Raw genomic sequence first — 10,852 nt, forward strand, 5'->3', positions numbered from 1 at the left:
CGTGGCGTGTATTCATACGAGCTGTAAACTTCCTCGCTCTAACAAACACACACACACACACACACACACACACAGAAAGTTGAGTCTACTGGGGTTGAGAAATCAGTCAGACGTACAGGTAGACGGACGGACAGACAGGTGGACAGACGGACGGATGAGTGGTAGGACAGCTAGACACGTAGGGGGACGGGAAAGACGTACGAACGGACCGCTGGTGGAGGAGGGAACTGACCGTGTGGATGTACGGGTTGTTGAACAGCGTCTCGTAGAAAACGCTGCACGCCTGCAACTCCAGATCTGCGTTGTGATTGGCTGAGCTGGCAAACGTGGGCGCCTGTTTTTTGCCCTTTAAAAATGAAAATGTTGAAAAGACTGAATGTAAAACTAGTGGTGAGTGTTTGTCAGTGTGTTATTCTGGACTCTGACCAGTGCGGGACGGAGGTTCTGGATGGACTCCCTCCACCACTGCTTGTCAGAGACGATGTTCAGCAGGGCCCTCGTCGTCTCGCTCGTCTGGGTCAGAACCTCCATGGTCCGGGATGTAGTTCGGAGCAGCAGGTCTGAACTCTGACCTGGACCGAGCGCCTGAGAGAAACCAGGCCACAGGCAGGTTAAATCCGGACTAAAAGTCAGCGCTGTGATTTTTGGGGTCAAAGTTGAAAGGAATTCACCAGAATTCAGTGTACATGAACTGATTTTTAACCTGATCATGAAGAAATCAGGGTATCAGGGCGCAGAGCCTCTCATGGTTTACAGTTTTAATAAAAACCCAACAGTGGCGACTGGATTAGCATTTTCTGTAGGACTTGAGCTACCCTCACACACCACACACACACACACACACACACACACACACACACACACACACAGCTCTCTACAGAAAAGCCGTCCACTCCCCAGTTCTTTTCCTTTTCTGGGCACTTTGAAGCATCGCTCTTTAATCTAGAGAATTAAGACAGAAGAATGAAAACTGGAGAGCGAGAAGACGCAGACTGTGAAGGGCGAACAATCAAACGGCCTTCTGATTGGACCACACCACAACCCAAATGAATTATGCAAACGAGAGTGGATCTGTAAATGCCATTTTAAATCCGGAATTTCAATCAGTTAAAAAAAAAAAAAGAAAAAAAGCATGATGCAAAAAAAGAGAAACACACACACACACACACACACACACCTTTTGTGGGTCAGCATTTAAAACAGATGCTTCTGAGGGATTTGGGTTCTTCTGAAAGTTCACCGCCTGATACAGAACCTGAGAGACAACGAATTGGTGCAATTAACAGGTGTGTGCGCGAGTTACCCGTGTATGTGTATCATGCGTGTATCATGTGTGTATGTGTTACCAGTGTGTGTCTGTGTTTGTGACGTGATTGTCATTGTGAAACACTGCAGCACAGCACACGGTGACACGGTGAAACGTGTCCTCTGCTTTTAACCAGCACCCTTGGTGAGCGGTGGGCACCATGGCACAAGCAGTGTGTGGGGACGGTGCTTTGCTCAGTGGCACCTTGGTGGTTCGGGACTCGAACCGGCAACCTTCTGATGACGGGTCCGTTTCGTTACCCGCAAGGCCACCACTGCTCCATGTATGTGTCCGTACGTGTTTGTGGGGTCACCTGTGTTTGTAGGGCGCTAGACGCTGTCAGCAGACGCTGTATGTTGGACGTGGGACAGTGTGTGAGGGAAAACGCCAGCAGCTCCTGTCGGGCCACAACGTCCCCAAAATTCTCACACTGTCCCAGACTCGCACACACCTCCCAACCTGCACTGTAACCTGGAACACACACGAAGGTTTATTACTTCCTGACTCCGCCCACCTCAGATGACATCACGGCGGCGGTAGGAACGTACCTGCAGATATGAGCTCCTGACAGTGGCTGTACGAAGCTCTGAAGTCCTCACAGCGCAGAGCCTGGCCCGCCAGCAGAGTTAAAACCTGACCTTTACGTTCATCTTCATCCTCTCCTGTAACACACGTGCGCCAGTCACGTTACTAGACTCCATGTTTAGCGCATGAAGAGTGAATATAACCTGTGTGCGTGTAGGATGTGTGCATGACACGTTTACCGGCCACTCGCAGGAGCCTGGCCAGGTCCAGCAGAGACGAGGCCTGGCGATACGCAGACACACACTGGGACACACACTCCTTCACGAGAGAGAGACGGTCCGAGCGCAGACGCACTGAGGACACAACCAGACACACAGGTCATTACCGATGTGTGTGCAGGCCTGTGTGTGTCACACACGTGAGGTTGGGTGTGGTAATAGCCTGGTGGGTGAGACACCCACTTATGAATCAGAAGACCACAAAGTAACAGGTTCAAATCCCACTTACTACCATTGTGCCCCTGAGCAAGACACTTAACCCTGAGTGTCCTCGGGGGGGGGACTGTCCCTGTAACTACTGATTGTAACCCTGAGTGTCCTCGGGGGGGGGGACTGTCCCTGTAAATACTGATTGTAACCCTGAGTGTCCTCGGGGGGGGACTGTCCCTGTAACTACTGATTGTAACCCTGAGTGTCCTCGGGGGGGGGGACTGTCCCTGTAAATACTGATTGTAACCCTGAGTGTCCTCGGGGGGGGGACTGTCCCTGTAACTACTGATTGTAACCCTGAGTGTCCTCGGGGGGGGGACTGTCCCTGTAACTACTGATTGTAACCCTGAGTGTCCTCGGGGGGGGACTGTCCCTGTAACTACTGAGTGTAAGTCGGTCTGGATGAGGGCGTCTGGTAAATGCCGGGAATGTAGTAAAAAGCTGAAGAGAATTAAGACGCAGTCTGTAGAACTGAAAAGAAACTGAGAAAGACAAGGAGACAAACAGACCTCTGTCTGTAGAGGAAGAGAATTACTGCCTTTGATTAAATATTCATAACTCCGTGTGTCTGCGCAGCACCTGAGGCGCTCAGAAAAAACCCCAATCCCTCGAACACACTGCTCACCACACTACACAACTTTACAATATTCCCACAGACACGAGTGTGTATATTTGGGGTGTTGTGTTGACAGCTGTGTAAGATGTAAATGTTTGGGGAAAACAGAGGATGATGTGAAAAACACACACACACACACACACACACACACACACACACACACACACACACACACACACACACACACACAGACGTCACATGAATTAAATGCTATTTAAATATTTTGATACATTTAAAACCATTACATTTTACATTACAGGTTAAAAAACATGAATAAATGTGTGTGCGCGTGTTAAAATGTGATTGTCGTTGTGATACACTGCAGCACAGCACACAGTGTCACGGTGAAACGTGTCCTCTGTATTTAACAGTCACCCTCGGTGACAGTGGGCACCATGACAGGCGCCCGGGGAGCAGCGTGTGGGGACGGGACCTTCATCAAGGGGACCTCGGTGGCACCTTGGCGGTTCGGGATTCGAACCGGCAACCTTCTGATTACGGGACCACTTCCTTAACCATTAGAACCACCACTGTGTGTGTGTGTGTGTGTGTGTGTGTGTGTGTGTGTGTGTGTGCAGAATTCTGTATTAGTTGTAGAGGCTAGAAGGGAGTTACAGTGATCCAGTCGTGAGGTTACTAGGGACAGAACCATGTAGCTTCTCAGGAAGAGCCAGATCTCCATACTACCATCTCAGTAGAATGATGTCTGATGATGTTGATGTCTGTAGGATCAGCAGTGGGTTTCTTTAAAGGCAGTTGGCACCTGAGCTGAGCTAACTGAACCATTTATGATGTGAGAATTGAAGGGGAAAAGGTCTGGAGAGAGAGGATTGGATCCAGTGGACAGGTTGCCTGAAGTGGTGGGACTGGGGACATGTTATCGGGTAATAACAGCCTGTAGACGGTTAATTCGCAGAGGATTATCAGAGCAGCAAATGGGTCAACATGGCAGGTCATTACACAGATTATGTGTGTGCAAACACACACACAACATACAAAACCACTCAATTCAGTGTGACTGTTTGACTGGGATTTTATAGTCATAACAAATAAGAAAATTTGTTCCAAAGCTCTTGTCTCTGCAGAAAACTGTTGCTATGGAGATCTGTGGGCGAATCAGAGTGGAGTTTCTCAGGTGAAGTCGGGACAGTATCTGACTGAGTCTCAACTGACCAGCATACTTACAAACATGCATATGTGGGCCCACACACACACACACACACATACACACACACACACCTTGCAGAGGAAGGATTTTGACGTTGAACTCCTCCAGCTGAGACACGGCACTGATGAGATCCAGCTCTTCCTGGACATGTTGAGGGCAGTCAGATATCAGCTGGAGACAGGTGCTGTAACACACACACACACACACACACACACAGAATAATAATTCATTCAGTAGCACCGTGACCCATATCCAGAACCTTCAGTATATGGTGTGTCTCTCATGATTTCAGATGCATGGAGCAGCTGTAGAATCTAAAATACACCCCCTCCTACCCAGCAAATGAACTGATACAGCAGTGTGTGTGTATGTGTGTGTGTGTGTGTGTGAGAGAGTGTGTGTGTGAGAGTGTGTGTGTTTACCCTGCCAGGGCCATGCAGGGATCCCGGACCGTGGTGGAGGAGTTGAAATATTCCCGCGCCGCCTCCAGCACCAACTCCACACTACGCTGGTAGGACACGCGGGCGTGGCCTTTCCCCCGGAACGAGACGCTGATGGGCGTGTCCTGGGACACAGCACTGCAGTGCATCAACTGACCCGCCAGTCTGATGTTGTCCTGACGACCAGAACACAGGAGGCTCTCCGTAAAGATCTGAAAGAGTCACAAAGATGTAAACTTTCTACACATAACAAACCATAATTATAATTATTTTATTTTTCACATAAACGCCAGCATGAATCCATCCATTCTGGTCCAAAATAATCTGAGACCATCAAACGGCACCAAGCCCATAATCCCCTGCAGGGTGAGCTGCTTCCTGAGGTAAACAGAAGAGAGAAACGGCGTGGACAGCAGATGCTGCAGCTCCGCCCGTCCTCATTACACCAAGACTCGTTATGAAGGGGAGGCTTAATTAAAGGACGCTTCAGATTCAGTGCGGAAGGAGGAGATGAACATGAGAGACAGGAGTGAAGATGAGTTCTTAATCAGAGGAGCCTCTCTTTACCAGACTGCATGTTAAACTCACACGAGAACGCGCATCAAGAGACTGGGGTTCTAAAGAGGTGTATTAACCATGTAATACCTGTGTAATAAAGGTGTATTAATCGTGTAAAAATACCTCATTGCAGACTTTGGGCTCCAGGCAGGTATAAACAGATTTCTGCATCTCCAACAGGTCCTGCAGGAGCTCCCTCCACATGTTCTCACTGGCTGGAGGAATCCTATTCTCACACACACATACAAAACATGTATGTGTGTGTTATACTTGTGTATAATACATGCAGGACTTTGTTTACATACAAACGCAACGTAACACAAAGTGTGTGTGTGTGTGTGCATACTTGCGTCCCATATGTCTGGTCAGTTTGATCATAAGCTGTCGTGCTTCCTCTGGGCTTTTCTGACTCTTCTTCACAAAGGAGACCGGCTTTGGTAAACCCTGCTTCTCCAGAACCTCCACAACACTGAGACACACACAAAATGTAACTGTACTGAGCATCACACGAAGAACACGGACACGCCATATTTCAATACAGAGGAACGCCCGTCGGCTCCACATGCAGACTTTGCAACTCAAATTCTCCGTGGTTTTCAGCTTTTTCCGCTCTTCAGAGCCGCTGACAGGCACATGAAAGCACAGAGTGAAGAACGCGGTGGTGTTCTAACTTCTGAACACAGCAGACAAATGTGTGAATCGGTAAAAAGGGGGGCACCTCCGGGGCTGATAGGAAATAAAAATGGAACTAGAACTATAGATATGACAAGTATATCCTTCTACAACTGCACTATATAACTAATATAACTTTAAAAAGTTGTCTTCGCCCTCGATCCCCCATAACCGCATTAGTGACTAACAATATAAAACGTAATAAACGTCACCTGAACGTTATAAACATTACAGACATTATAAAGCGTAATAAACGTCACCTGAACATTATAACCATGACGAACACTATGAAGCGTAATAAACGTCACCTGAACTTTATAACCATGATGAACACTATGAAGCGTAATAAACGTCACCTGAACGTTATAAACATGACGAACACTATGAAGCGTAATAAACGTCACCTGAACTTTATAACCATGACGAACACTATGAAGCGTAATAAACGTCACCTGAACGTTATAAACATTACAGACATTATAAAACGTAATAAACGTCACCTGAACGTTATAAACATTACAGACATTATAAAGCGTAATAAACGTCACCTGAACATTATAACCATGACGAACACTATGAAGCGTAATAAACGTCACCTGAACTTTATAACCATGACGAACACTATGAAGCGTAATAAACGTCACCTGAACATTATAACCATGACGAACACTATGAAGCGTAATAAACGTCACCTGAACGTTATAAACATTACAGACATTATAAAACGTAATAAACGTCACCTGAACGTTATAAACATTACAGACATTATAAAGCGTAATAAACGTCACCTGAACATTATAACCATGACGAACACTATGAAGCGTAATAAACGTCACCTGAACATTATAAACATTACAGACATTATAAAGCGTAATAAACGTCACCTGAACTTTATAACCATGATGAACACTATGAAGCGTAATAAACGTCACCTGAACGTTATAAACATGACGAACACTATGAAGCGTAATAAACGTCACCTGAACATTATAACCATGACGAACACTATGAAGCGTAATAAACGTCACCTGAACATTATAACCATGACGAACACTATGAAGCGTAATAAACGTCACCTGAACATTATAACCATGACGAACACTATGAAGCGTAATAAACGTCACCTGAACACTATAAACATTACAGACATTATAAAACGTAATAAACGTCACCTGAACATTATAACCATGACGAACACTATGAAGCGTAATAAACGTCACCTGAACATTATAACCATGACGAACACTATGAAGCGTAATAAACGTCACCTGAACATTATAACCATGACGAACACTATGAAGCGTAATAAACGTCACCTGAACACTATAAACATTACAGACATTATAAAACGTAATAAACGTCACCTGAACATTATAACCATGACGAACACTATGAAGCGTAATAAACGTCACCTGAACATTATAACCATGACGAACACTATGAAGCGTAATAAACGTCACCTGAACATTATAACCATGACGAACACTATGAAGCGTAATAAACGTCACCTGAACTTTATAACCATGACGAACACTATGAAGCGTAATAAACGTCACCTGAACGTTATAAACATTACAGACATTATAAAACGTAATAAACGTCACCTGAACGTTATAAACATTACAGACATTATAAAACGTAATAAACGTCACCTGAACGTTATAAACATTACAGACATTATAAAGCGTAATAAACGTCACCTGAACTTTATAACCATGACGAACACTATGAAGCGTAATAAACGTCACCTGAACGTTATAAACATTACAGACATTATAAAACGTAATAAACGTCACCTGAACGTTATAAACATTACAGACATTATAAAGCGTAATAAACGTCACCTGAACATTATAACCATGACGAACACTATGAAGCATAATAAACGTCACCTGAACATTATAAACATTACAGACATTATAAAGCGTAATAAACGTCACCTGAACGTTATAAACATGACGAACACTATGAAGCGTAATAAACGTCACCTGAACATTATAACCATGACGAACACTATGAAGCGTAATAAACGTCACCTGAACATTATAACCATGACGAACACTATGAAGCGTAATAAACGTCACCTGAACATTATAACCATGACGAACACTATGAAGCGTAATAAACGTCACCTGAACATTATAACCATGACGAACACTATGAAGCGTAATAAACGTCACCTGAACACTATAAACATTACAGACATTATAAAGCGTAATAAACGTCACCTGAACTTTATAACCATGACGAACACTATGAAGCGTAATAAACGTCACCTGAATGTTATAAACATTACAGACATTATAAAACGTAATAAACGTCACCTGAACGTTATAAACATTACAGACATTATAAAGCGTAATAAACGTCACCTGAACATTATAACCATGACGAACACTATGAAGCGTAATAAACGTCACCTGAACGTTATAAACATTACAGACATTATAAAGCGTAATAAACGTCACCTGAACATTATAACCATGACGAACACTATGAAGTGTAATAAACGTCACCTGAACATTATAACCATGACGAACACTATGAAGCGTAATAAACGTCACCTGAACGTTATAAACATTACAGACATTATAAAACGTAATAAACGTCACCTGAACGTTATAAACATTACAGACATTATAAAGCGTAATAAACGTCACCTGAACATTATAACCATGACGAACACTATGAAGCGTAATAAACGTCACCTGAACATTATAACCATGACGAACACTATGAAGCGTAATAAACGTCACCTGAACGTTATAACCATGACGAACACTATGAAGCGTAATAAACATCACATGAAACGTCATAAAGAAACATTATAAACACGTTAAATGAATGTCATGAATACATTATAGTGCATCACTATAAGCATCACCTGGGTGTTATAAACATAACAAACATAATAAAGTATAATAGATGTTATTTGGATATTATAAAGCAATATCAAAATTCGATTTAGAATGAATCCATTTTACATCATTATGATTTTCTGATTCCTCACCTCAGGTGCTTCTCCAACTGATCAACCTGGTCGTGCAGTACTCGCGTAGCCTCCGTGTCCGACCTGCAGAACAATGTTAGACGCACACACAACCACACAAACACTCTAATGTTCACAACTGAGGTCAATTCCCGAGGCATTAAAGTCGATGCAGCATCGCCTGTGTATGCGTCTCACCCGTATCCTCTCTGAGGAAGACACTCAAGAACATCATAGCTCAGACTGAGTTGGTCGTCTCTCTGGTTGCTGTACATACACTCCAGCGCTACAGACATCAGCAGGTCGGGATCAGAGATGATTTTCTGGTGACACTGAGGATCATCATAATAATCATATGCAAAAAATAATGTCCATCATAATCACCAACATCCATCTCTCTGCTCACTTATTCACCCACACACACTCACGAATACAGACACATAGGGCTGTGCGGTATAAACAATATGCCATATACATGAGATTTCACTGGCCCACCGCAGAAATATCCACTACTCACGGCACCGGCACGAAACCCCGCCTACTAGCAGCACGACAGTGGTTTTGGGCAAGAACACAGAGCGCACGGCGGGTTTAAAGGTTTTATACAACAAAACAATAAATTCAAATAAACAATCTGTCAGTAAACTTCCGGCTTCACGTGGACACGTGTTATCCTTTCAAAAACAGTTGCATTTAAATTTACTTCTCTAATTGTATAACACAATATATACAGTCTGCAACATGAATTTCATGCCATATCGCACAGCCCTACACACACAAACTATTTCAAATCCAACCCTACTCACAAAATACAGTGTTCAGAAAATCGAAGTGAAGTTGATGTTGAGGAGTGTGTGTGTGTGTGTGTGTGTGTGTGTGTCAGGGTAAAAGCTGTCCTTTCAATTTACTTCCATTTCACTTCATCATGTTCATTAATCTGAGCTTCAGATTAATTTTCCTCCACACGATGGAATTTGGAGACTTTACACCCTGACACTGCCTGCGTGTGTGTGTGTCTTCACTTGATTTATTCATGATCAATCCTCCGACACAGAGCCTGAGGTGCATCTACGACTGTGTTATTATTATTATGTCCTAGCAGAACGTGTGTGAACGTACGTCTGGTTTTGACTGCTGGAAGACCCTAAGTGGCAGTGCGAGGTCATGCTGTGATAACGCTGTCAGATACTCCCTCAGCAGGTTGGTCGCCGCCCCCTCACACGTTCCCTCACAGCGCTGGAGAAACGGGACCATCCACTGAAAACAGTTCCTCACGTAGCGCTCATCAGAACTCTGTGTGAGAGACAGACATTTACATTTACAGCATTTACCAGACGCCCTTATCCAGAGCGACTTACAGTCAGTAGTTACAGGGACAGTCCCCCCCTGGAGACACTCAGGGTTAACGTGTCCTGCTCAGGGACACGATGGTAGTAAGCGGGATTTGAACCTGGGTCTTCTGGTTCATAGGTAAATGTGTTACCCACTAGGCTACTACCACCTTGGTAGACAGGATCGTACGTCTAAAAAATACACGTGCGCGCACACACACACACACACACAAACACACACACACACACACACTGCAGGTGTCAACTCAGTGGAACTTGTCATATCTTTACTGAGTCGGTTTTTATTTTTCAGGACTAACGTTTTTCATGAGGAGGCGGAGCTTGTCGATGTCAGGCAGCTGCTGAAGCTCCCGCAGGGACATGCTCAAGTCACATGATGCCTCGTAGACCAGTGTCTCCAAGGTAACCAGGTCATCACAGAGGCGCTCCAGTCCTGGGATTTTCCGCTCCATTCCCAGACGGATGAGAGACAGGGCACAGTCCACCTGCAGACACACATCGGCCGCAGCCTGTCAGGGTGACCAATCACAGCCCACTTGTACAGTTTATGAGACACCCATTAATCCACAACGTGGTGGACACTCCAACGTCTCTAATAAACTGGCCCCTTTGGTATGAGTGTATAGGTCAGACAGATAGATACTGTATTTATTGTAAAGGGAGCTTTAGGAATATTCTGCTCGGCTGCAAGGTGAACCGCGACACCACCAGTCATAAAAGCCCAGCAGAAGACAGACG

General features: G+C 44.5%; 1 protein-coding gene across 1 annotated transcript in view; it reads right to left on the bottom strand.

Moving 5' to 3' along the window:
* Positions 1-10,599, bottom strand: part of LOC114781513 (neuroblastoma-amplified sequence-like) — a gene marked incomplete at its 5' end in the record, with an annotated part of 31,730 nt that extends 21,131 nt beyond the window's left edge. The window contains 15 exons of the mRNA XM_028967944.1: positions 1-38; positions 233-346; positions 427-585; positions 1,178-1,255; positions 1,620-1,777; positions 1,855-1,968; positions 2,071-2,184; positions 4,175-4,287; positions 4,526-4,755; positions 5,225-5,327; positions 5,448-5,570; positions 8,784-8,846; positions 8,961-9,094; positions 9,882-10,055; positions 10,414-10,599. The exon at positions 1-38 is cut by the window's left edge and continues 86 nt beyond it. Of these exons, the coding sequence (XP_028823777.1) occupies positions 1-38; positions 233-346; positions 427-585; positions 1,178-1,255; positions 1,620-1,777; positions 1,855-1,968; positions 2,071-2,184; positions 4,175-4,287; positions 4,526-4,755; positions 5,225-5,327; positions 5,448-5,570; positions 8,784-8,846; positions 8,961-9,094; positions 9,882-10,055; positions 10,414-10,599 (1,901 nt within the window). The remainder of the gene's footprint in view (positions 39-232; positions 347-426; positions 586-1,177; positions 1,256-1,619; positions 1,778-1,854; positions 1,969-2,070; positions 2,185-4,174; positions 4,288-4,525; positions 4,756-5,224; positions 5,328-5,447; positions 5,571-8,783; positions 8,847-8,960; positions 9,095-9,881; positions 10,056-10,413) is intronic.
* Positions 10,600-10,852: the final 253 nt, after the last annotated feature.

Source organism: Denticeps clupeoides, unplaced genomic scaffold, assembly GCF_900700375.1.
Source record: "Denticeps clupeoides unplaced genomic scaffold, fDenClu1.1, whole genome shotgun sequence".
Classification (NCBI taxonomy): domain Eukaryota; kingdom Metazoa; phylum Chordata; class Actinopteri; order Clupeiformes; family Denticipitidae; genus Denticeps; species Denticeps clupeoides.